This window comes from Drosophila biarmipes, chromosome 2R (assembly GCF_025231255.1).
Source record: "Drosophila biarmipes strain raj3 chromosome 2R, RU_DBia_V1.1, whole genome shotgun sequence".
Classification (NCBI taxonomy): Eukaryota; Metazoa; Arthropoda; class Insecta; order Diptera; family Drosophilidae; genus Drosophila; species Drosophila biarmipes.
In genome coordinates, this window is record NC_066615.1 from 8,290,509 (window position 1) to 8,317,721 (window position 27,213).

The 27,213-nt window shown below is 46.0% G+C and overlaps 2 protein-coding genes across 4 annotated transcripts; one reads left to right on the forward strand and one right to left on the reverse strand.

Moving 5' to 3' along the window:
* Positions 1 to 2,973: 2,973 nt before the first annotated feature.
* Positions 2,974 to 27,159, reverse strand: LOC108026779 (nephrin). Of its 3 annotated transcripts, none has more exons than XM_050887485.1 (12): positions 26,783 to 27,159; positions 8,356 to 8,880; positions 8,029 to 8,199; positions 7,656 to 7,946; positions 7,180 to 7,479; positions 6,794 to 7,084; positions 6,430 to 6,732; positions 6,089 to 6,373; positions 5,735 to 6,016; positions 4,837 to 5,639; positions 4,368 to 4,772; positions 2,974 to 4,093 (listed from the first exon to the last, which is right to left on the reverse strand). In XM_050887485.1, the coding sequence occupies exons 1-12, from the start codon at positions 26,820 to 26,822 to the stop codon at positions 4,085 to 4,087; spliced, it is 3,705 nt and encodes a 1,234-aa protein (XP_050743442.1). In that variant the 5' UTR covers positions 26,823 to 27,159; the 3' UTR covers positions 2,974 to 4,084. The 3 variants fall into 3 exon arrangements, with proteins under 3 accessions (XP_050743442.1, XP_016953424.1, XP_016953422.1); XM_017097935.3 differs by having other exon boundaries at positions 4,368 to 4,751; positions 8,356 to 8,883; XM_017097933.3 differs by having other exon boundaries at positions 8,356 to 8,883.
* On the forward strand, positions 20,172 to 20,806 carry LOC108026780 (general odorant-binding protein 56h). Its single transcript, XM_017097936.3, has 2 exons — positions 20,172 to 20,254; positions 20,316 to 20,806. The coding sequence occupies exons 1-2, from the start codon at positions 20,192 to 20,194 to the stop codon at positions 20,616 to 20,618; spliced, it is 366 nt and encodes a 121-aa protein (XP_016953425.1). The 5' UTR covers positions 20,172 to 20,191; the 3' UTR covers positions 20,619 to 20,806.
* Positions 27,160 to 27,213: the final 54 nt, after the last annotated feature.

Below are 27,213 nucleotides of genomic sequence, written 5' to 3' on the forward strand. Positions count from 1 at the left end.
GAAAAGACTTCAAAATGTGTAAAAAACCATTACTTAAACATTGTTTTAGGTTTTATTTGCTATATATGTAAAAAAGTTGCTAAATATTCATGTTTTGTTGTAAAAAAATGAATTTCAAATAATGCAAATTTTTCCCTTCTCTCATTTACCTGTGTATCGCTAAAAAGAGATGGAAAATTACATTTTGTGACCCTTCCTGGATATGAAAATCAATATCCTTAGCTGCTTTGATGCTAAAAGCCCGGACCCATTAAGCCAATATATTCCGATTTGCATTAGCCTGCATAGCAATGCACGGCAAACACCTCTCAAAGCCCCAACTGCATCTCGGCCAGCCTTTCACACCGAAGGGACCTGGCAGAGGAAGTAATCCATTCTGAGTGCAGTTTTCAATATCACTTTCCAGAGACAACTTCCTGCCGCGGCCGGTCGCATCATCATCAAATGGAGCAGGGCCGAGGAGAAAAACTGTTGGCACTTTGCATACAAATGTGCTACCAAGCCGAACTTATCGCAACATTTTAATAACTGGCGGCAACAGTAGCCGACTGCAGATGGTGCAGGAGATCTGAGCCGCGGAGCTGGAGCCTCAGTCCAGTCGGCTTTCATTAATTACCAAGAAAAGCGAGTTTTCGGTGTGTTTTTGCTTTTTCCTGCCAGTCAAGAAGTCGCTCCGCCAGTATTTTCCGTCGAACTGGCCAGCACGTCAACAGGTTGGGGGTTGGGCCCTAACTGGGCTCGCAAAACTGGCTTAGATCCCGGCTGTGGCTCTGGCTGTGGCTCTTATCTGGCCAGCAGATCACGCAACATGCGCGTAATTTTATGAATGAAGTGTTCGCTGCCGGCCAGGATTCTGAATTCAGCTGGGGCCTAGGAAACTGGTCCTTGGCTCCGGCACTTAATTGCAATCGCACCTTAGCAGCAGCAGCAGCAGTGGCAAAACCAACAGCAGCAGCAGCAGCAGCAGCAACAAGTGCAGCATCAACAGGCCGCAGTTTGTCAGTCAGGTTAACAAATTGCGCTAAGACGGAGCCCAGTTGTCCAACCGGTTTGCAGCACATCTGTGCTCGATTCTGGTGCACTTGTTGCATCAGCTTCATCATCATCATCAGGAGGAGCAGCAACATCAGAAGGAGCACGGCAGCAACACCACACACTGGCCGTTCGCTTATTAAATATGATTATGTGTTCGATTCTGCGTTGGTCTTCGAGATGGCCGCGGTGCCAGAACGAGTAAGAGTTCGAGAGCCAGGGTAAAAGTACGGCTGGCCACAGGAAGTGGAGCCGCGCCAGGCGTCGTCACATTGGCGGCAGCCCCTCCTGCCATCCTTGCCCGCTCCGAGTGCGACAACAACTGCTGCCCACTTTTAATGAAGTTTTCCGTTTCGTGATGGTTCTGTTGACTTTCCCAGTCGGGCTGGATACCCTCACTGTGGGCCTGCGAGGACAGCGAGGGAAAATTGATTTTCCCCCGGGAGCGGCATCTGCAAAACAATTGGCCAGGGCATTAGAAAGTCCTCTATTTCGGATCCCTTCCATTACCGCCAGTGCCTTCGCTAAGCTGGCAGGCAAAATAAAAATCCATTGGCCGTTCAAATGTTTTAATTAAAATTTAATGAATTCAGTGTACTTAATTATGCATTGTTGTTTTTTGCCCTTGCTGCTGGCTGCTGGCACTCAGACGGGGTATGCTGAAAATTAAATTTAATTGTTTTATTTTTCTGCCATTGCACCGAGTGGCAATCAAGGCGTATTTGAGCCAGAAAAAGCTTTGAAATTTGCGGTGACAGGCAGTCCAAACATGGTGATTAAAATTACATTTATATTAGAATTGATTTGATTATGGAAATATGTCAATAATGTTCATGAAGTTAGCCGAAATCCAAAACTGAAATTGCTGTTTTAATTAACAGGAATTGCGTCGAGCCATCAAATAAACAAATACTCAATTTAACTGTAATAATAAGCAATCTGAATTTAATAATATTCAACGTGCCCGAAACCTTGTGGAGTTTGTAAATCAATAAAATAAGTAAACAAATTATTTCACTGCCGACTAGAACATCAAAAGCCCCGAATGGAAATGCAAAATCGAATTCTGCAAAATTGAATATTAATTAAAATGAAATCCCGGCCAGTCAGCAAAATGTAGCAAAATAAATGGCAGTTTCGGTTATATTGACCTCAACTGGAAATTCGAGTAAACATTTAATGAGAAATAATTAAGGCTGTGAAAAGGGCTACACATGGTTTCCATTCGTAGACCACCTGTGAGGCCCGCAGAACTCTGGAGGCTGTGAAAGCTGATTGCCCCAGACCACGTCCGCAAGCCGTTAGCTCCGTCTTAAGAAATTAAAAATATGTATTATTAAAGGTTCCATTAATTAAGCCGAGCGGTGTAGCTATTAATTAATAAAACTTCCTTACAAAACGCCGCCACTTTGTCTGGCCCGAAAAATAGAATCAATTAGGCGGCATTTAAGGTGCAAGTGGGCACGCCCACCAGGAGAAAGCCCCGAGGGCGAAAAGAAAGAAGAGTGATGGCTGGAGTCAGAGCGCTGATTGATGACACTGGACACATTTCTGACTCGGGTGAATCTTTGAAGAGGTTCCGAGCCGGGGGAGCAAGGAATTTAAGTTTAAGACCGCTTGGAAATACCATTATTAGCCTATAATTTTCATAACATAAACGCGCTTTTAGGTGTTGAAAATAATCCTATGATTTTTCAACTATCACCCACTTTTCGTAATGAAAAACACTGCCTTTAATTTGAAAAATTTGTAATTTTATTCAAATATTGTTTTCTTTGAAGATACAAAAATTTGTTTTGTTTTTGTCGTTTTACCGCTTTTTTATTTTATGTTTTAAATATTACATTTATATATTTACTTTAAAGAAACTTTATTTTACACACGTATCTAGCTCGCTTCTTGCCTTGCTCCTTTAATTTAAATGCAAATGCGGTCGAAGTCTAATTTGTAATTAACATGTTTATTAGATCTGTATTTATAGAGTTCTTTAGCATAATTTTTGGCGCTCGCGCGTGCATGCATCAACTTCTTTACCATGTATATAATTATTGTCATGCATGATAAAAAGAAAGTCGCTGAATGCTGTAAATATTTTGTTTTGATTATACTTTACGTCTCGGTCTTAGGTCTAGCAAAAGTCACACATAAAATATTCATATAATTGAAGTCGCTATTTCGGTTTGGTGATTTCGAATCGGGGTTCGTTGAGAGTCGAACGCTTACGCTTTTCGGGCCTGGTGTGTATATCGATTTATGTTTATGTTTGTAGTACGTATGTTGATAAATATTGGTATGTCCTATAGCTTAAACTTGAACAACTGCTAATGAGAGTGAGTCACGACTCGCCAGACTCGTAATATATTTATGCTAGAGCTAAAATGCGTAATTCCTACTACTTAATATTGAAAGACCTTACTACGAATTAATATTTGAGAGTGTTCTGTTGTTCCTTCCCCATTTTGTTATTTGTGGTGTCTACTGAATGCCGCTGCTTCTGCCGGGTTGTGGTGGACTAAAAGTGGGTGGAGGGCAGGCATTTCTGTAGAACGGGTTGCGCACCTGCCCCGTGGCCAGACCAAATCCAGGGCTCCCCAAAATGGATGGAGGTTTTTGGCGGCCCCGAATCGATTGGTCTTGCTGGCGAACGTTGGGCCTGCGTGTTTCCATCTCCGAGTGGCGGCGGCGGTGGTGCCAACGTCTCCAGAGCCGTGGGCACAGGTACTTATCACAGCCTTCGAGCGCCGCATGCAAATGTCTTTTCTCAAAACACACTAAACATGGTTTCTCCATTTGCGCTCCGTAATAATCAACGTCATATAGTAATAATTACAAACGTAAAATAAAAATAAGATTCAATAAAACCAACAGCAACGCAACGGCCAACAACCAATCGTAAGCAAAAGACAGTCCAGTTTTCAAATGCGAGCTTTGATGGGTTCTTTGCTTTCCGTGTTTCCGATGGTGATTATGAATGATGTATGTCAATCAGTCTAGCTGGGTTCGGCTGTCTTGGGCTGGGTTGTCTGTGGCTGTCATTGACGCTCGGCACGGCTTAGTAGGTCTGCGGATGAGAGGAACATGGCAGGTGGAGAGGTTGTTAGAAATGCGATAAATACAGGTTGTTTCTAACAAGCTGTTAATGGCCGGGGAGTGGGAAGATCTGGAGATCGATCTGGATTCTGAATATTTCACTCCCATAATTATACCATAACTAGACGTTGGGAGGGGGACTATCATTAATTTTTCGGGTAGGGGTACCCAAATAACTCTATCCACCATAAGACCAAAGACTTCCCAGTTATTTCGAAACTTATTTCATCAGTTTTTCAACTTACCACCGGCGGATAGGACATGTACTTGTCGCTCATATTGAAGTAGGATCCATCTGCTGGCGGTGCGGGCGACGGTGAGGATATGTAGCTACCCTTGATGACCAGCGAGGAGGCGGGCGATGGCGACGGGATGTAGAGCCCGTTGGAGATCAGCATGTGATCGTCCTTGGAGCGCATCTGCATGCCCTCGATCATGCCCGTGGCACTGTTCCGCTGGCTGTGCCGCTTGGGATTGGGCAAGGTCCGGGTGAAGTCCGGATTGCAGAGCGGGTACGGCGGGGTGCACATGGAGCTCTCCTGGTACTTCGGCGGGTACGCCGTCGACTGGATAATGTCGACGTTCTCCACGAGGTAGGTGGAGGCGGCGGCCTTCTTCTGCACATCCGCCTGCAAAGCAGTGATGGGCAGCTGGTTAGGATTTCGGAGCAGTCGGTTAGATCGGATTAGTGGGTTAATGGAGCCATGCTCTTACCTTGTAAACAGACTGGCTGTCGTCCTTGGAGTAGACATCATCGTTGCTGGGCTCCGCCTCGCTCTGGGACTTGTTCTGGCGACGAATCACGAACCAGGCCACCAGGGCAGCATTCAGGACCAACAGGACCATGGCGGCAGAGGTGATTCCTATGATCATCACATTGGGCAGCTCGTCCTTTTCGGTGTACTCCGCGGAGTGCGGCTGGGAGCCCTTGCTGAGGGTCAACTTGATGTCCGGCATGAACTTACTGCCTCCCGCCTCGTTGGCCGCCATCACGGAGAAGTAGTAAGTGGCTCCGGGTTTCAGTCCGTCCAGGGATATGTTCTGGTGTCCCGGCTTGGCGTCCACGTACTTGTACTTGTCCTCGCCATGCTGCTTGAGCCTCAGCCGGAAGTAGGTCTGCATGCCGCCATCGAAGCCGGGTGTCCAGTTCAGTTCCACGCCCGTGTCACTCACGTTTCCCACCTTCAGCTGGAGCGGAGTATCCGGCCGCGAAGGCTTGCTGAACTCCAAGGTGGTGCTGGCCTGGCCCAGGGCATTCCGCACCACGCACTCGTACTGCCCGTAGTCATCCGCCGAGGTGTTCTCGATCAGGAGGGCCGACTCGTAGTTGAGGGTATCCACCTGGCGCTCCACACTCTTGAACTTGTTGCGCCGCTGCATCTTGAGATCCTTGCCATGACGCCGCCAGATAAAACTGGGCTGGGGAGAGGCCAGGGCTCGGCAGATCAGCTGGGCTCGCACGCCCAATCTGGCGGCATAGCGGGTGTAACCGGGCGAATGGTCGATCTCCGGGGCAGCTGGAGGGGCAAAATACATACCAAACAAAGGTTAATTACTCTCATTTTTATGGGGTAATATACATTTAATTAAGACTTGCTGTTGGACCACTTACTTTGCACCACCAGGAGCACGTTTTGCGCTGCGGGAGCTCCGCGCTGGTTGTCCACGATGCAGGTGAAGTTGCCAATGTCGCTGCGCTCCACGCTGGCGATCTGCAGCAGGGCGGTTCCGTTTTCGAAGCTGGAGATGGTGCGGGAGGCGAGGTCGTAGCCATCGCGCACCCAGCGCACATGGGCGGCCTCCAGCGGACGCGCCTGGATGTGGCAGGCCAAGACCGCCGGTTCGCCGGCCACAAAGCTGCGACCCTCACTCACCGCTGTGATTGTGGGGGCATCTGTTTCGGGAGGGGATTGGGGAGTTCCGTTTTAGCGGGGGTCAGGGGATGAGCTTCAGAGGCACTACTCACATTCCACGGCCACATGGACCTCCAGCAGAGCGGTGCCCTGGCTATTGAGCGCCTCGCAGATGTAGACGCCCGCATCGTTGCGACTAAGACGACTGATATTGAGACGAGGCCCGTCGGAGATCAAACGCTGGCCGCTCAAGCTGTTGCTGCTAATGGGCAGGCCGTCCTTGGTCCAGGTGTAGCTAATGGCCATGGGGTTTCCGCTGGCCATCAGCTCCACATGGAACGGCGCCCCCTCGACGCCCACGAAGGTGTTGCTCTGCGAGCTCTCGAACTTGGGGGGATCTGGGGATTTCGCTTAGTTAGGACCACCAAGCTAATTAAACTATCCTAAAACTTACAAAGTATATCCAGGCTAATGGTTTCGTGCACACTGCGCTGCAGCACCTCGTTGTGACTCTGGCACGTGTAGATGATGCCATCCAGGTCCTGGGTTATGTTTACGTACATCTCCAGTGTGGACACCGAGCCTCCCCAGAGACCGGGTCTGTTCGCCAGGTTGAGCCCCTCGACGGGAATGCCATCCTTCCACCAGCTGATCTTGGCCGGGGGATTGCTAGAGCTGGAGTCGCAGACCAGCTTGGCTCGAATGCCAGGCACCAGGTTCTTGGGCACCACACTGATCTTGACCGTTTCCGGAGGAACTAAGATTGGGGAAAGCCCTTTAAGTTTGTGTTCCCAAGCCCAGCCTACCCTTCTACTTACAATGAACTCCCAGGGTCTTGGTGGCGAAAAGGGGTATGTCGATGGCGGCATTCTGGACCTTACACTTGTAGATGGCATTGTTGTCGGAGGCGTTGACCAGAAGCGACAGCTCGGAGGTGATTTTGCTATCCACCAGCTTGGAGGGGGCGTTGAGAATCTTGTCGTTCTTGTACCACTGCAAGGTGGGTGGGGGATTGCCACCAGCGGAGCTGCACTGCAGTTTCAAAATAGATCCCGAGATGAGGATATCACCATCATTGTAGCCTGTCAGCAATGGCGCCGAAGGGGGATCTGAAGGTAGAATTTATAATGGAATTCATAATTTAATTATAACCCTCAAGTGCTGAATTAAGTGTTTGATAAGATCAAGGGGTAGTTCAACTTACACAGCACATTCACGGTGTGTGAGCCCACCACGTTCTGGGTGAGCTCCGTGTTGAGGGCGTGGCAGACGGCGATGAAGGTCCTGCTCTGCGAGTCGATGGTCAAGCTGATGTTGGAGCTGCTGACCCAGCCACCGTCGGAGCTACTGGTGGTCTTGTAGGTGCTGTTCTCCAGCGGTCGTCCGTTGATTGACCAGCTGATACGGGCCTGCGGATTCGAGGGGGCAGTTACGCAGCTCAGTTGTACGGAGTCGCCGACCTTGGCCTGGTTGGCGCCGCTTAGATAAACGTCCTTGGGGGCATCTACAGGAGTGGGGGGTATATTTGTTTCACATTCTTAGTAAATATTATTTTTACACTTGCGAAAGCAGTACAGCAGGGGGAACAGGTTTAATGGCTTATTTTTCTCTGTGCATGACTTTTTGGGATTTCGGCCGGGTAAATATGCTTTATGGCTTTGCTGTGGCACGGAAACTTACACAGGACAGTCAGGTTGAGTTCGGCGCGCAGGGGAGTTGCCGCCAGCAGATTCTTGGCCTCACACACCAAATTAGCTCCATTGTCCTCGGCGGCGGCGGTGAACTTGTAAACGTTCTCCGACAGACGGCCCGAGGTGCGTTGCGGCGAACTGACGGCCACGCCATTCCGGTACCAAGTCAATTGGGCCGGGGGATTCCCTCCGCGGCTGCGGCAGGCAATTTGAACTTCCTGGCCGCGATGCAGGCTCTCGCCCTGCTTGTAGCCCTCGAAGAAGGGGGCGCCGGGTGGATCTGCAAGGGGGGCAGAGGATTTGGGATTAGGAACTTTGCCCGGCACACACAAAGGGCTGGAGGCCATCCGGGATGCACTTACAAAGCACGGAGAGCTGCACCTGGGCGCGCATCGGCACATCGGGGGGCAGGGCCTTGTGGCGGGCCTCGCAGGAGAACTCCTTGTAATCGTCCTCGGCGCGGGGCTGCAGGTGCAGTATGGAGCTGGTCGTGAAGCGCTTCGGAGCAGTTTGATTCACCGAGACAATGGGGACTACACGGGGAGAAAAAGCACCAGTATATGGTGATGAATTTGTTATTTGCTTTGTACTTGAAAGAAGTTCCACAATGTATTAGTAAGTAGATTTTATTATAAATTAGGCGCAATTAAATTTACGTTTTCTAAATATTTTTTAAGACGCTAACTCACCCGTGGCTACTGGAACTTCGCCCTGGAACCAGACAATCTCCGCCGCCGGATTGGCGTTCTCCGCGACGCAGTGCAGCGTCAGGTTCTGGCGTTCCTCCACCTCCACTCGGGCATTCCGGGCATAGCCCTCGATAACGATGCTGCTGGGGGCGGCCACTATGCTCAGCTTGGCATTAGCTCGGATGGCCGGATTCCCGGCGGCCGGGCCCACCTGGCACTGGTATTCGGCGTCGTCCTCCAGCGTGGCATTCTTTATCTGAAGATTATAGGCATTTTGTTTGGCATCCACCAGCACCGAGTAGCGGGGGAATCCCGGAATCACCGCCGAGAAGCCCAGCGCAAAGCCGTCCTTGGTCCACTGGACCTTGCCCGCCCGGTTGGACACCTCGCAGCGGAGGAGGGTGTCGGTGCCCTCGAGTATTTGCAGATCGTGGGGCGTCAGGCGAAACTTTTGCACGGCCGGGGACGCCGCCTGCACAGGTGGAGTTGGAGCCGTAACTGCAGCCATTCCGTGGCAGATGGTAACTGCTGCACAGGGAGAAATAAATGGGATTTTAAGTTAGTGATTTTGAATATATTTATAGGCTCTTAAAGGGATTCAGGCGCTTCCATATAAATATTTTAATGGAATCATAGAAAGTTTAAGTTTCAAGAGATCCATAGGAAATATACAAATGATTTATATTAAATCAGGATAGTCTTCAGCATTATCTAATTTATATTATTTTCCAGTTAATAGGTAACATTGAAAAATGTATCTGATAGAATCCAAATTCGCTCTCTCCATATACATTAACTCAGAGATATTTCTCTCCGTGTAAGATACAACGAGATGGAAAGGAAATTCGCATGGTTAATCGGCACGTTCGGCATTTGGGCACGTAGTTTGCCAAGTGCACCGGCAATGGGAACAGTTCAATTGGCATCGAATCGACATGGACGTCGACCTGTCAGGGCCCCCGACTCGGAATCGCAATCGGAACGGAATGGGAGTCGGAGTCGGAGTCGCATCGAGCGTCAGAGTCAGATGGCCACGGTTACCCAGTTTAACGGCCCACACATAAAATACACATTACTTAAGCGTAAGCCCCGACGACGTCGCTCAGTCACATCGCACTAATTTGGAACAACTTCTTTTTTCCGATTCATACGATTCAGTTCGAATCGTTTCCTTTCCTTTCCGCTCACATGTGTCAGCCGGCCGGGGGAACCCGACTCTCAGGCTGTCATTGGGACATGGATGTATCTGTATCTGTATCTGTCCGTCGATATCCATCGGTCTTTTCAGTGCTCCGCACAGTCGGTTTGACGCTGGATCGGCCCACACCTAGCCCGAAGTAGGTCTACATCCACAGCTTGCGGCTCATTAGCATTAAAATGTCTAGAAGAAACGACCCGGCCACGTTCGATACCAAATTGAACGGCCTACTCACTCGGGGCCTGTGTTCGTATGATGGTAATATCCCAATGTGTGCGTCGCCGACCTAATCAGCATTAGAGCAATCCACCAAGGTATATAAAAGCATTGACAACTCACGCACACTGTCTCTGGGGGCTGGGAAATCGGAACGGAACCTAAACGACGTGTGGGTGCCGGAGAAAGTTCCACTTTTGGACCCTGGCCGGCAATTAGGTGCCAGATTATTATTATAATAACCTGCTGGCAAATAAAGCGCGATTAATCATTTCTCCGCTCGATCGAACTCTTATAAATCGCCCAGCTAAAGACAACTGTCGCCTCATCTGCGATAAATAACTCTTGCCCAGCCTCGACTAATGAATTAGCCATTTATCAAGCGCAAATCTCTAATAAAATACTTAATTCCGCACCGATCGAAACGGGTTTAATTCAAATAATAATTTTTTTCCGCGAACATTGCTCAATTAAACTGGTTTCGGTGCCACTGTGCGCTGCGTGAGTCGTGGCCACAAATGGTGGGACAAATGGACAAAACAAACATTTCTGTCGTGGACTTCATCAGCGGATTAATTGATTATTTGTCTGGGAAGACGGCGGACAAGATGGTCTTGAAAGCAGTCGCTGGTTGGGGCGAAAAGCGGATATGCATTGGCCAGGGCGGAAATGAGCAGAATGTGGCCAATAGCGGAGCAGCCCACCCACTTCAGGAGTTAGTCACTCGTTTTGAGGGCGCCTCGATTTGCATTCTGCCATTCTGCCACACTGGCACTGTGGCAGCCAAAGTTCAAGCAATTAAGCCAAGCGACAGTTGACCAACTCGGCACTGCCAGAACATTTCCTGCGGCAATTAACCAGCGACGACGAAAACGAAAAAACAAAACGGCAACAAAAACAGCACAACTTGACAGGTTTTTGCACTGACAATGACGACAAAAACAGAGAAAACTGAGACCCGGCCCACTGCAACAGCAGCGACATGCATACAACTCATTTAGTGTCATTACGGGAGGAAGACGGGAAGACGGTAGATGGTAGATGGTAGATGGGTTTATGGCTATATGGCTACATGGCTGCGCCTCTGCGGGTTTATGGCCGAGGGGCGGCGAGACGACGGCAGGAAAGCCACCCCGCTGGCTCGAAGGAAAGACAATAAACCGAGGGTAATTGTCACACATATGCAGGCCAGAGCCAGGATGGCCAACAAAGAAATCCTTGAAGTGTGACAGTAGGAATAGGAAGCAAGGAAAAGACTCTTCCAAGCACACACACTGCTGGGTGAAGTAAGTGCAAAGTAAATGAAAGATGAGCAGCAGGCCAAAGGCCCAACCGGTTTAGCATTTCATTCATGGGTTCCCCAACCCCGAACCCCGAACCACACGTATCCGTCGTTCTGGCCAGTGGTCAGTGGCCATGGTCGGGAAGTTAGGGGCCCAGGGGCAGCTGTAATTGTCAACGGGTCCCACAAATTGTACGCAAACTAAACTAACTGCTTGACCGCAAAGCGTACGTCCGTACTCGATGCCGGCGATGATGATAATGACGATGATGTCGATCCGGGGCTCCGGGACTACACTCTATATGCACTCCTCCTCCGGCGTCTGGCTTTGCATGTGCCTGCGGCTGAGCCTATGCCAAAGTCGATTCCTGGCCGCAAGTTAAGTGAGTGTGCTGGCCTGCATTGGCCTCAAAAGCCTGCTAATAGTTTTCGAGCTCTGCCACTCCTGGCCGAAGGACCCAGAGATGCCTGAGTCCCCGAGCGAGTCACGCAGGAAGTTTGGACTGCATTTGGCTTACAGCAGTCTATTTTCACTTTCGCAGGCAGTTGCCTGGGAACACAAAAGAGGGTACCTACATATTCATTATTTTATTTTGTCATTTAGCTACATTTATTTTGTAGTTTTATTCCCACAGGATATACACTGAATGCACATTTTATGACTAAAATAAAATCTTAGGTCTGTGTATTTGAGCTTAGGCTAAGATACAAATTAACTAAAAATGCAACAAATCTTGCCAAAAAGATCATAATCGAGCCTTGAACATAAATAAATGTTTGAATATTCTTAAATCTGTTGAGTTAAATTAGTCATAAATGCATGGCTTCATTTTCGGACCTACATACGCTTCTTAGATACAATTTTTGAGAATCTATATCTTCAGTCTATACCTATATATCTATAAATATCTTCATTGCGATGCTAAGTCTGGTAGCACCCAAGACGAAGCCTCCATTAAGACGTTCGCTCATCTCTGGCGTGAGTGGTTACGTGTGGCAATGCCAAGCGAAGCGCAACGCCGGATGTCGCACTAATGGTCAACGCAACGCACTCGAAGGTCCCGGCCCGTTTTAGCCCACTGCCAGTCGCTCTGGCCCCCTCTCTTGGCCAGCGCCACCGACTTGGTGTATCGGCCTAGAAGGCCTGCTCCGCTGGCTGGCTGCTTTGTAAGTTAAACTATCTACAAGTCATTAACTCATACAAAGCCGGCAACTGTCGCAGAGGGCGGGGCTGAGGGGCTGTGAGGGCTGTGATGCTGCGAGGGCCAGAGACACAATCCACAATCGAGGATCCAGAATCCAGAACCCAGAATAGAGGATGTGAAGTGAAGTGGCCTGGACCAACGCACTTTCGGCCTTTTGTTTTTCCCTTGCCTCCCTTTTCCTGTGTTTTTTCCTTATCGAGACCAGTTTCCAGTTTATTCGCTCTCGCTGCCACTTTCTGGTAACTCCAGCGCGTTAATGGAAAATATTGTGGCATATCACAGGAAATCCGGTGAGGTTTTTTCCTTTTCGTTTGCTGTTGCTTTGGGCCCCCGTTTTTGTTGTTGCTGCTGGGCTGCTGGTTATATGGTGCTGTGCACACTCCTTTTAGCCGGCAGGACACTTAGCCGGCATCTACTCGCTTTGACAAAATTAACGGGCACATAAATCTCCTCTCCGGGTTTTGCGGCTTTGCGTTATAAATTTAATTAAATTTTTTTCGCCTTGTGTACTTTATCTGCGCCTGTTAACCATTTTTTGTTGGTTACTGGTTCGCTGGCTGCCTGTTTGCCTGTTTGCCTGTTAGCCGGCTTGCTAACTCAACAAATGTCTTTTATTATATTGATTAAAGCGGCTTTGGTGTGTCAAATTTGTTGTCAGCCATGTTAAGCGCCGGCAGAGTGTTTCGAATTGTTTTAAATGGCAAGGGAAAGGATTTCGGTGCGGCCATAACAATTACTCTCCACATGTGCTGGGGACTGGGAGATACGGAGGCAGCGACTTAAACTTGACTAAATTGTGAGCCGAGCCGATTTTCGGCTGGCACTTAAGCGGTTTTAGCCTCCCCAACGCCTGTGCTCATGGTGATATAAGCCAGATGGATATATAATTTAATTATTTAGAACTGTGTGAAATTCGGAGTTAAGTTCCAGGAATTGAAGCCTAAAAAAGCCGGTTTCCAGATTTAAGGATTGGTTTATCGCCAGGTCCCGTCGAAATACCCTTTCCTGCGGCCAAGTTATCTCTTCCCATCTTCCGAACCCCAGCACTTCGTGGCCAAGTTTATTGCTGGCCCAGAACCGCCTTAATCATCGCTGGCAGCCCGCATACCCTAACTCGAGTGTCACCGACCAGGCATTTTATGTGCGCCCTGGGCACGCTTAATAAATTCACAATAAAACGCATTTGAATCGCGCCAATCGAGAGTGAGTAAGATGTTGGTGGTGACAGTGGGTGGGGATCGGGCGGCATTAACGACCTCGAAATGTTTGTTTATTGTGGCTGGACCCCCAGAGCCCCCGAAGATCCTGGAGCTCGCAAATTGCCGCATTACCGAGTCTCTGTCTGGCTGCTCAGTGTGTGTTTGAGCACTGATTGAATTATAAAATTTGCAGCTGAACAAATGAGCCTGGCCCGGCCTGGCCTGGCCTGGCCCATATCAAATGCCAAGAGCCGGCGATACGGACCCAGGCCTCATCGACGTTAAACTAATCAACTAATTTGCTATGAACTTTGCGGTCTGCACAAATTGGAGCGTCCGAGAGGCCAAAGCCAGAGCCAGACCCTCACCGATTCCATTTGGAGGCATTAACATTAATTATTTTCTGCTTCATGAGCATTTTAGATGAACACGAGTTCCCGGTATGGGGATGTGACCCCTGGCTCCCAGATGCCGACCCTCCCGCTTCGGGACTTTCATCTTTCATTTTCGTTTCGTTAATTAATACAAAAATGTGGCCCCCTCGGTCGTGTCAACTATTTTTTCGACTATGCCAGGGAATATTTTCGAAATTGTTGCCGCACCGCAGCAGTAAATATTTTTCCATGCGAAATTAAAAGTATTTTGCGGGCTGGCCGGTCAGCTAGGATCTGCAAATCTGAATTTATAGCCGGGCGGGAACTCGTCAGGAATGTCAGCTAGAGTTTGGCAACAATTTAGGGCTTTAATAAAACCATGATCCAAGCAAAAAGGAAGCAAATCGAATGATTAAAAGCCTGGCCGAAATGAAACAGTTTTCGGTGGGGCGGGAAAAATAAAAATCAATTTTTCTCCATGTCGACCGTGATAAAAACGCAGAGGGAACAGTAATAGATTTGATGATTTTACGACTGTCAGCCACTCCGGTTGTCAATCCGCCTCGTCCAACCAGTTTTGTCAACTGCCACATGCGTGGGCCCAGAGATTTTGAACACCCACAACGCGGGCCAACAACGAAAAATGTACGAATTTTATTAGTCATAAATTGAAAATCATAAAACCCCCTTAGAGCACCTAGCCTTGTGGTCTATGAAAATAAATTAGCGCCAGGAAATGGGATGAAATGGAAAGTCTGGGCGAAGGCAGGGGACTCCTTAAAATATGCAAGAAAATATTATTTAGCTGAGTCTCGTAAAACTTGGTGGGGTGATTTCCTGCAAATGGTTAAACTTTTGCCGCCATAGAGAATTAATTTTTTTCTCTTTCCCCAATATCCTGGAAAAGTTTTCAGATCTCGAAACTCTCTGGGGAGCTGCCGGGGGCCCAGGCCTCTAAGCCGAACCCACAACTCCGAGCGGCTGTTTGAATAAGAAATCTAGCTGGCCAGAGGTAGTAAAAACGGTCCAGCAATAGACCCATAAAGAAATCAAAGCCAAACCAGTTCAAGGGGGGCAACTAACTAAGAGAGCCGTCGACACAACCTACGTGCTGCGAACAGGTAAGGGAGATATATGCTCGGATATGTGAAAAAACTACGGGCTTATGAATGGTAACCGCCATATGAATGGCTCACAAAGACCATAAAAGACGTGGGCTTTGCCTCAGTTCGCGGCGCATATTAAGCTGAATTTAAATTTAGCTGGAGCGAAGTGTAGGCATGGGTATGGCCAGCGGAGCCGCATGGCTATAGGAATGGCGGGTATATCTGTCTGGGCTTTGCTTTTGCGAACCCAAAGCACGCACCTGGCTTTGGCTGCTTTCTTGGCTCGAAACGGCTTAGTTTAATGCCGCACTGAATTGGCCAACGACGGCGATCGACGACGGCTGCACTTGTCGCTTGGCTGAAATGCCAAGCCGGAGTCGATTGCACCTCCGGCTCCTCCGGCCCCGTGCTCCTCCAGTCCACATCCATCCATTGCATGCCCCTGTGTATGTGGCAGCTGCATAATTATAATGTCTGGGCCCCGAGCGGTACATTGGCTGACTCGGCTTGTCGGCCTGTCTAGCCGAAAGGTCAAACAACATATTTCTGCCGTTTTTATTGACGCTCTGAACTTTGTTTGCGAGACAAAATTAGTTTAGCCGAGTCTTTGGGTCTTGTGAAACTACTAAAAGCAGTGTTCATTAAGTATTCAATGCGATATCTGAACGGAAACCCATAAGCCAATTCATAACTATGCAAATGCTATCTTAAAATCAGCAGTATTCGGCGAATTCCAGTTTTAGATTTTAAAGATACAACTCCTCTAGTAAGAATCGAAACAATTCAGATTCTGACAGAGTAGGATAATTAAAAATTGAAAAGCCACGCAAAATAAATCCTGTTGTTATATACCACATAAGTTCTTCATCGGAACTTCAGCACTTATATGCCGTATGTTTCGAAACAAAAAAACAATTTCCCCTATTTTAAATATTTTTCCAGTATAATCAATACACATAAGCGATCGTATTCCGAACTATTTGTTTTGGCACCCGCACGCTTTGGGCCGGGCTTAAAGTTTTCTTTTTGCTTTTGTTAGGTTGTGTTTTGTTTAATTTATTTATGCATGCAGCTCAAAACTTTGCTGTTGACTGTGGGACCGTGTGTTCGGCCATTTGTTTTTATAAAGCTTAATGGTCGGCTGATTGCCGGGCAAAATGTCGGTATTATCCATACTTTTGTGAATAAACAAATGTGTTTTTTCAAGGATGCGTTCATTAACTTTTCGAGATTTGTGTAGGCAGCGTGTGAAAAGATGCGGGCCAACCCCAAACGCCGCTGCAATTGTCAGCGGATCCCATTCGAGAGCCAACACAGATTTTAATGGGGGACATAAAACCCATTTTTATTTTGCACTTTTGGCCCATAATGGGGCTCAGAAAATAAAACCAAAAAGAACTACAAAGCCAGTCATGCGTCAAGCGTCACCAAAGAGCCAGAAATTCAAGTTATCTGGCGGCGTTTTAGAAACCGCCCGGGCATAACGTTCGACCACCACTTCTGCCTCAAAAGTTAGATAACCGAGATACCGCTGCACCGAAACAAGACACTATGGCCAGATTAATGGCTGTGAGCTGATTAGTTTGAGGCCAAGACAAAAGCCAGCACAAAAGGCCAACGCGAGGGGCCGTAATTAAGCAGAGACAACGCAACACGGTGCTTTGTGTGGAGTCCCAGTTTAGTCAGAACATGTAAATTATAGATAAGCTGGCGGATTGCTCCCCGTGCTCTACATGCCCAGCAACCAAAATGTTCATTTGTCAAAATTAACACTGCTGTGGAGCCGAGTCGAATCGAATCAAAAATGCCGCCAGCTAAAAGTAAATCCGCTCGAGAGATCTCAGATCCCGAGAAATTGGGACAAATTGATTACGGGAATGCCTTTATAGAACTCTACAAGCATCTCTTGAACAAAAAAGTATCTAAGATAACATAACAGACTTGTACCTTAGAAATTGGTGCAAAATGAATACTATTCTATCTAGAGTTAAAATATTCTGATCCTTTCTTGGTCTATCTGCATCTGAAATGGTAAATAATTTCTAAAATAACACCGATACTGGGTGTCCCCCAGCCTTCTACTTCGATAGCAGCGCTTCCACTTTGTATCCCTCCTTGTTATCTACACGAGAACATCGGTTTCCGAAAACTCCTGTCCCTAACAATTTGGCGTTCTCACACCCTCATCACTCACACGGCTTCCCGGTTATTGTCATTCTATTAACTCTGAGCGGGACCATCAATCATCCTATTGGGGGACTCCATGAAAAGTTTGTTAGTGCCAAATGTGAACTTTACATGCCCGGCATCTGCAACTGAAATTGATATAATTCTCACATTGACGCGACTCGTTATTAATTCAGTTTTCACAAGTATCTCGCTTCTTTTTTCTTCATTCCTTTTCATTTTTGGGCCAAGAGTTACCGTACACTTTTGTGGGTTTTCGACCACGTCCCTGGCAGTTTAATTGAGGCAACACGAGAAAATGGTAAAAAATAACAAAACAAAAGATACAAACAACTGACGCTGTTCGAAAACCGGCTTAGGCGCGCCTGTGTTTGTGCTGGCCATCCATCATTATGAAGTGTTTGCCAGTGTGGGTAAGTGGTGCACCTGCTCGCATTTCGACTGGAAGCCCCTGTGGAGAGGGGTTTGCCGGGGGTCTTCGGCGGGGAACAGGTCCGGTTCGGGTCCTCCTTCATTGATAGTTTCGAGTGCAACTTTCGCATGCGCAAACTGGCCGGACAACATATGCTGACCAGATCGGATCCGAACCGAGCCCCACCTCCTGGGTTCCCAGTTCCCAACTCTCGGATCTCGGCTCTTAGCCTAAGCTCCCAGCTGCTGCTTCTGTTTTTGCCGTGATTCTGGGTCCGTCTTTCCTCCAGATGGGCATGTGTATATGGGTACATACTTATTTTTTGTGCGCCCAGCGTAAGTTAATATGACTTGTAGCACGATGATTGCTTCCTGTGCCGCAGAGAGCGGGCAACTCGGCCTGAAAAACCCGCTGACAGGCAGCGACATCGGCGGAGCCTCATCAGTTCGCCTGCCTTTTTTTATGAATGAAAAATCGCTGTCGCTCGGGCTCTCGCCATCTCCCTCTGCGGGCGGAAGTTATAAATTAATTGAGTAAATATCGATTCGCAAACATAGCTACGCTCGCACACAGATATCCGAAGTCTAGGGCTTGTTAATTGGCAGTACTTGATGAAATGGAAAAAGAAACTCACAAACACAGAGCGTTCAACTCCAGCTATTTGCATAGCCAAATTGGCTATTGGTGGAGCCATTGGCAGGGGGCTAGTGGAAATCGAGTTAGGAGCTGTTTAGCTGGCAGCGTATCGGTGCACGAGATTAATGACCAAAGAGTCGCATATTCAATTGCTCATCGAGTATTCCCATTCGGCTTTGATAATTTATTGAGGGCGCTTCGGAGGAATTTTACGGCACAGCTTTTATGGCAGTACCAATACGCCTGCCGTCAACTTAAGCTAAACTTTATTAATTACCAGACGGCGTTGTTTGCCAATTATTCTCTCGTCCTCATAAACCGCTCGATACAGCGCTGTTTGCAGGCGAGAACTTATGTCTGAATGGAGATGCTTCTCATCGGTAATATGCCATTAATCGGCTGGAGGAACTCTTCTGTGGCTAATCTCCTCAGATGGGTTTCTTAAGATGCATTAGTCGAGCTGAGTGCTTTTTTATAGGAAATAAGTATATGTAATATTCTGTATAGAAACTATTTATGGATTTTTTTGCATCTGGGATCGATTAAAAAGGCTTGACCCCTAACAAAACATCAAAAATATAAGTTTAACTAGACCTTTTGACTAACTGAAAAGGGCTTTTACATTAGCATTTCTCTCGAAGTCCAGTTATCTCTGCGTTTCGCGAGAGAACACCTTTGGCTTGCCAACTCGCACGTTACACATCTTTAACCCAATATTTAGCTGCACTCGCGGCGACTGTATCTTTTCCAGATCTGAGAGAGCGCGTCATGCATAATTGCATATATCAGATACAAACACCTAGTTGCACACGTATATTTCGCAAACACACCGTACAGATGTTTGTATATTTGTTTGCTCGTTACTGTCGCGTCATAAGGAGCGACAACAATTGCTGATGCTGTGCTGTTGCAGTGGCGACTTGTTTGGTACCTGCCGCTGCCGTTGACGCCACCTCACTGTCAACTTTCTTTTTTCACCCGGGCGCGTGTAATTACAGTGTACCGGCTGTGTGGCCGTGTGTGAGTAAGTTTTACTTGCATGCAATTAGCATAAAAAATATCAACACAGTTTGCATTTATATAACGCTACAAATTATGCATCATTGAAGCTGCCACCGCAGCAGCAAACTGCAATGACGTTGAATAATGACCGAAACTGCAATGGAAACCCGGCTGTATCCACACCCACCACCCTTCAACCTTCACCCCCCACCCTCCGCAGTGAAGTGGCAAGCTGGCAGTTAACAGTTCGCCAGCGGAAAACAGAAAACAGCCAGCAGGCCCAGACACCGCAGCCTCGGCTCCATCTGCATCTGCATCTGCATCCCCGGCTCCGTAGCTCAAGCTTCAGCAGCAGCTCCATCCCCTCCTGGCCAAGACTGGTTTGCCGGGGAGGGGCCAGAGGAAGAGGGGCTCTTGGCGGTGATGTAGGAGGCTCAACCCGAACCCGACGTCGTCGTGGTAGGTGCCACTGACACCTTACGCACACCCACTTCCAAACAACTGCTCGCATCTGCAGAGGCAAGCCAAGTGCAATGAGCTCGTGCTGACTGTAAGATACACCCAATATACTCGTATCCCCACAACAATGACAAAATATCAGAGAGATTAGAGAGAGATGAGCATTTTAGTTAGCTACTTACAAGACTTGTTCAAGAAAATTGCAACAGTAACCCTTATCTTAAATTAAAGATTGGATCGGAATTAAAGATGATCAAAAATGAAACCATACTTGTAATAAACATGTAAAATCAATACTAGCCATACGGCTAGCCAATACTGCTAGCCATATATCAAGCCGTTTTAAATTATTACTGTTGCAATAATTACTATTATTACTATTTGCAATTATTAAGGCATTTGCCTATCCATCAATTAAAGTATAAAGAGTTTGCAGAGTATTAAGTTTCTAGCACGAAATCGAGTGTTTAACGGAATAATAAGTGTAAAAAAAGTCTAAGACTCATTCGAAGAACGTATAAAAGCTGTCGGATTGGCAACGATTTGTGTCATTTATCAAAATGAAAGTACTGGCTACCTTGGCTATCCTGATGACGCTGGGTCCTCTGACCTCAGCTGTATTCGTAAGTAAAACTATACCTTTTTCTTTCACAAAATCATAGGCCAATACCATGATTCCTTCAGCAACATATAGCAAATCAGTGCGCGAAGAGAGACGGAATCACCCCAGAGTTCCTTGCGAACAACCCGCACAGTTCTCGAGTCAAGTGCTATTACGCTTGCATGTTGGAAAAGCTCGATTTAGTTGCCAATGGAGTGACCGGGATATACAACCTGTCCGTCCTAAATATAACACCGGAGAACTACGATAAGTATGGTATCGTTGTACAGTCATGCCTGACCATTATAGAACCCAGGAACAATAAGTGTGAGCAAGGATTCAGGGTATTCGAATGCCTTAAAAGGCACGTTGATGGGTTGCCCTGAGCTAACTAAATTGTTATTGTAGAATTGGAAAATTAGGTCTCAACCCACTCGCATAGTGAGTAATGAGCATTATTATTTTCTATATTCGTATCAGCGTGTTATATAAAAAATAAAGCTATTTTATTTTATTAAAGTTTTTTGATTCTTCTGTACTCGTAAGTAACAGAAGGCTCAATTCCTGCACATTATTGAAGCATTTATCCGTTGCTATGGGAAAATGGAGGATTTATTTTCAATGGCAAGATCTTACGAAATGAGCTCTTAACAGGGGTCTTACGACAGATTAATGTAAACATCTGAGCGTATGCATGCAGGATATTCAGGATGACAACCGATGTGAGCTGGGATATAGGCTTATCTTTTCTTTTACTGATGTGGCTAAAAGTATTTTAGAAGTTCTAAGTAGAGTTCTAGGTACTACGATAATAAAACAATTTTTTGTGACAAAGAGTAATATTTTCCATTTTTATGCCTTGCTTAAAATGCCTAATGTGCAAAAATACACATTTCCCTAGATTTTAAACAGTTTGCTTAGCCATAGGCAGCAAGTTAATGAGCAAATGCAGTATATTTAGTTTTAAACACGAAATATGATAAGGAAAGTGCATACTTCGACTTTAAAAGAATAACAATATTACCAGAAACTTATGCAAAATCCCGAACAAATTACGTATATAAGCTGACTGTAATGAACCGGTCAGTATCATTTATCAAAATGAAAGTACTGGTTGCCTTGGTTATCCTGATGACGCTTGGCCCTCTGGCCTCAACCGTTTTCGTGAGTAAAACTGTTTTTGTTTCCTTTCACAAAGATAATAAGCCAATAATATGATTCCACCTTATCAGCAACAAATAGCAAATGAGTGCGCGAAGAAACAAGGAATTACCCCGGAATTCCTTGCGAATAATCCCCATACCTACCGCGTCAAGTGCTACTACGCTTGCCAGCTGGATAAGCTCGATTTAGTTGCCAATGGAGTGACTGGGATATACAACCTGTCCGTCCTAAATATAACACCGGAGAACTACGATAAGTATGGTATCATTGTACAGTCATGCCTGACCATATTAGAACCCAGGTGGAACAAGTGTGAGCAAGGGTTCAAGGTATTCGAATGCCTTAGAAAGCACGTCGATGGATTGCCCTAATTTTCTAATTCGGTTTTAATAAATTTTTAAAAAGGGTCTCATCCCACTTGCATATCGAGTAAATGGGCAGTTTTCTTTTATATTTTGGTGCCAGCTTATTATATAAACACTAGCGTTTTTTATGTTATTAAACTCTTAAATTAAATTCGTTGCTAACACGATCATACTTCAATTTTGTCCCACAAAAAATAATCTTTTAGTTCGTTGAAAATGGATTAAAACTACAAACTACAATCGTCTATAGGACTTACTACAGATAAGGCCCGAGAAAATCAACAACAAAAAAAAAAGTAAGATTAAACAAAATATTGAATTAAAAAATGTAATAACCTCTCTTTATCTGGCGCTTAAAACTCTGGTACTTCAGTCTTCAAGCTGAGCAGGGAACCAATTAATAAAATTATTTGGCTTTGCCGATCAAATATCAACAGGCATAATATCCAATCACAATTGGCCTTATAATCAGAATTGGCCATGATAAGCAACGATAATGGTTCGACATAAACATAACGTACAACCATATCAATTTCACGAGTCTGGCTCATCGTTGCTCATCCTTAGAAAGCCGGGTGGTGTGCCATAAGTGTGTAGATACACATGTAGGATCTGCGGGGCCCTGCACCACCGCACCACCGCACCACCACCTCCTGGCGATGTGTGGCACGCATGAATAGACAGCAGCCGAGCTTTGAAAGCGCATTCGCATTCACACTCATGCTGGAAATCACATTCTCCGGCGCTGGGTTTTCACTCACTTGACGTGCAAAGTACTGCAAAAGCAAGAAAAAACCCGGCATAAAAACAGAATATGTTTGTGGAAAACAAAAACATGGGGAAAACCAGGGGAAGAGCAAAAAAATTGGTTCAATTTAGCACAAAGACGAGGCGAGCGTGGGGAACTTTTCAGCCCGACTCATCGCATGGGCCTATTGAAGGCCCGGCTCTCCAATTGAGGAAAGCAAACAACGACAACTCGTTAGCACAAATTTCAGGCGGGTGAGGGAGCGAATTGGCGGGGAGTGTCAACGCCTCTAAAATGGGCAGCTTTTTAGCTTTTTCGGCTACAATGCTGCTCGGATTCTCGGATTCTCATAGCACGGCGAAACAGAAACAGGAAAAGCCACTCCACTCGGTCCCCACCACTCCACTCTGCGAGCAATCCGCACTTCGTTCTTGTTCTGGCCGCTGATACTTTTTGGCAAATTTTCATAAACTGTTATTTATTTTTACTGCACAAAAGAAAATGTGCTCTGCCAGCGGAGGAAGAAAATAAGTTGCGAGCAATTTTCTGCTGCTTTTCGCTGCTCATTTTCGGTTTTCTGGCGGAAGTGAATTTGCACAAAAAATAATAGGGAACATGTTTTGCGCTTTTGACCAAAAACTGCCAGCCCAAATAGAAATGTTTACACCAACCAAAAAATAAATACTGCTTCTGGAATCCAGTTTATGGACTGGCAGGGCCTTCTGCGGAGCGGGAAGTGTGCATAAGCCAACTTAAGAACGGCAAGATGGCAGCACATTGTATTTACATAAAAACAAATGACCAGCATTTTGTGTTTGGGGTCGCAACTTTGTGATCAAGCCGGGGGAGACTCCGGGATGGAAGGAGATGTTCACAAATGAGAAGGTACGGCCGGGGGTTGTAATTATGCGGCACTTTCCGATGCAGATGCAGATGCAGATGCAGATGCAGGCTGATGAACGTATATACTGCACACGAGTATCCCGGCAAGGAATGCTATTTTCCTGGGAAAAAGTTGCAGACATGAGGAGGCAAAAATGCACCTTTTTGCGGGAGCTACCAAGGCGGCTTTGGGTGATCAGATGGGGAGTAGAGTGAATAAAAGCAGTTAAAACTGCTGCCAAGAACTCTGTCGCATATTGGTAAATATGTTATTTGAAAAACACATATAAATAAGAATAGGAATAAATTGTTCTAGTCAGTAAATTTTAATTGGGTATCAGGCGTCATATGATAAAAAATGTAAAATCTTTTATCTGAAAAGAACATTGAAAAAATAAATAAAAAAAAAACATAAAGCTAGGTATTTTCAACTAAAATAATTGGGAACTCGAGGGAGCCCAGACTTATTTTCCAAATTTAACCATTCTTCAGAGCTGAAGATGAAAAAGAAAACGGAAATGCTCCCATACACCTGTTCCTACTTGTGCAAACGTACTCCTGTTCTCCTTTATGCGCAAATATTCAATTTTCTGGCCCATCGAAAAGAGGAAAATATGAAAAGGCCGGCTCCGTAATGAGGCGGGCACTTAGAGCTGAGGACAGCTTGGAATCCATCCAAATGGAGCACATACATCACGGCGGCCGTCTGTTCTGTGGCCAGAGCCAAACGCGGTCAGTCGGCAGCTTGAAGAGCTGCCCTATGTAGGCTAGTACCAACATCATTTGCTCTTTATGGCTTAGAGCTCTCGTACGCAACCCCATAACCCGTTCGTCATATAATTCGCACTCATTTTTTAACTCCTTTCTGCGTGCTTTTTGCTGCTTTTAATCAGAGCAAGTGGCTTACTTGCCGGCGAGTGGTCGTCGTTGGGCAACCGATTAGCCTGGCTTGGGCCTAAGCCGCTGGTTCAATGCACTGCCTTGGTGTAGTGTAGTCTGTGGTATGGTGTGGTGAAGGATTTATGCTGGAAAGTTGTGTGCTAACACATTTCAGCTTTGGCTGCGGCATTAAGCCAAATCGGGTTTTAAGTCCACTCTGTTTGCCGAGGTTTTGCAGCCCTAATTCAATTTGCCTACGTAAATCGTGTGCGGATTATAAAGCTGACAGTACATATGGACGGATATCTCCACAGCGAGCTCAATGTGGGCAAAAGAGATTTCTGAATTCCACTCTCCCCCGGCGCCAAACCACATCCTCAATTTTCCCAGTTGTGCCACAAAAAAGAGAGGCCAAATGAAAGAAAAGACTGCGAATATGTGCCGGCCCCAAACTAATTCTGTAGGATTGCCCCTTGCTACACACGGAGTGAACCAAAATTTTGGAGTGTGCCGGGCAGGTGTATCTCGACTTTTAGCAGCTTGCCAACTTCACTTCCCTTTTTTGCCCTCTGGCCAGCGGTTTCTTGGCGGTTTTTTGCCTTTGCAGCTTGGCCTGTATTAATTTTCGACGCGTGTAACCTATAAGAATTTATTTCCTTTATTTCGTGTGTACACCGGTATGGGAAAGGCCAGGTGTAAGTGCCACAAGGAAGTCTGCTAACCTGCCAGGGACCTCATTTGCCCCTTCTCTCTCTGTGGTGCTTCTGTCTTGGGTTTCATATGTTTAATTTTATTTAATTGGTAAGTGCCTAGGTTCTGGGAATTATCACGTCACTTTGCGTACACAAATGCGGATAACAATGCGATTTAAATGTATTCCGAAGAATTATGGCAATTTAAGCGGCATAAATTGTTAGTTGGAATTGTTAGCATAGTTCACCGAGCGCAAAAATAGGAAATTCCATTTTTAAAGAACGTCATAGCTCACCTTTAAACACTTTTCCAGTGATTTCTGGCATTTACTTTAGCTGCGCTGACTATTCTCATTCTCGATTTCACAGCAAGGTAATCAAATATTTTCAATGCCACTAAAAGATTTGTCATGTTGCCTTAAAAAAAACTAAGTTAATTTACTCTGCAATCCGTTCACTGGGCACTGTTCAGATATTGATAAATTTAATAATCAGACGTGAGATTTCATAACACTTTTTTATTTATTGGTAAAAAACTAAACAATTTAATTTTGAAAAACTTATTCAAACAGACGTTCGAGAAAACCTATATAGTCGAGATTCCTCAAATTGGTGCTCAGAATGAGTCCGTTAAGTGGATAAATTTCTGAACATAAAATATAAAAAACTGTACGTTCTTATCTATTAAAATAATTATTTAAACTTTAGACTAGCGCCGCTCAGTCTACTCCCACCCGATTTCTCAATACGCTAATCAAACATTTTCAATGCCCACTAATAAATTCGTCATGTCACATTAGGAAGACCGAACAAAGAATCGTGTTGAATCAGATACAGATAGATGATGGATTCAACCTTTGAATGCAACATTAACTTTTAACACTCCACAATTAGCACTCGGCTTGTACACGAATTTAAAAGGGAACTTTTAACGCCACACAAATTTGATATGCAAATAGTTTTCAATTAACAGATGAACAAATGCCGACAATAAAACTCAAACTATGCGAGACAAAAGCGCCAACTTTGTCATCACAAAAGTGTAGGGAAAAATAATTAAAAAGCGCCCGGTCATGGCAACAATGTTTGTCAGTTAAAGCGCCGGTCCACTCCCCTCACCTTTCCGTGCTGCAACAACTTCCCTTCGAAGTGATGGCAAAAATTAAATTATGTGTGCCACAAAGTTCGCCTGAATTATGTCGCATAAATCAAATAAACAGCAGCCGAAGCAGGCGGAAAAAATAAAAGTTGAGGCTGCAGAAATTGTTGAGGAAAATAACTGAAGCTGAGAAAAAATTTATACGAAAAACTTTTTGCATGTAAAGGGTGGGTGGTTGGCTAGCTGGCTGGCTCGTTGCGGGGGTGACGGTGACCCGTGTGTTAAAGCAACACTTGGCTGCGGCAAGAAAATTATTCTCTATATCTATTTGTTGTGAGGCAAAAACCGCAGCGGCAGCAGCAGCAGCAGCCACCGCCGCAGACGTCGTTGACTGGGTAAGCGCAAAAACAAGTGTTTAAATGTCAACGGCAAGCAAACTAAAAATCGCTGGAAAAACCAGCAGCAGACAAAGGAGTATCTCCCCCCGAGATCCCAGACGCCCCAGCTCCCCCGGATCCTCAGGGCCGCATTTCATATGGAAAGATACGACTGCCAGTGCCACCGAGGGAGCTCGGGGACTCATCTTCTTTTTTGTGGAGCGTTTGCTGGCCCGGGCGAAAATGTCATGAACTTTTGCCGCAGACATTTCGCAAGCGGTCATCTGTGAGCTACATTCGGCGGTTCATATGTTTTCAATTTTTACTTGCGGTCGATAACTCACCCAAGAGCACGGCAAATGTCAGAGTTATCCAAAACTGCATCTTGTAGGTTGCTCGATTGCTGGAATTCGTTGTAGATTGCGACACACTCACTCACTCACTTTAGCTTGTTTACAATGTGCTTATGTTTTGTATCTCTCGGGCTAACAGGCCCCAGCCAGTTGAAGGCTTGGCCGCACTTTGAAGGGCATTCCGCAGAACATTTTTTCAGCACTTATTCGACACCAACAGTATATGCGAACTGTCTCAGATTTGATTTAAATATTATTCAAGTATTTATTTATTTTCTACGAATACTTTCATTCGTTTCGGCGCAACAACTTCGTACTCTAAGACCGCTACTGGGAGCCACACCAATGTTTGTCAACATAGACCACGCGCAGACCGACCAAGACTAAACGCAAAGTATCTGTATCTTTTGCCGACAGCTCCA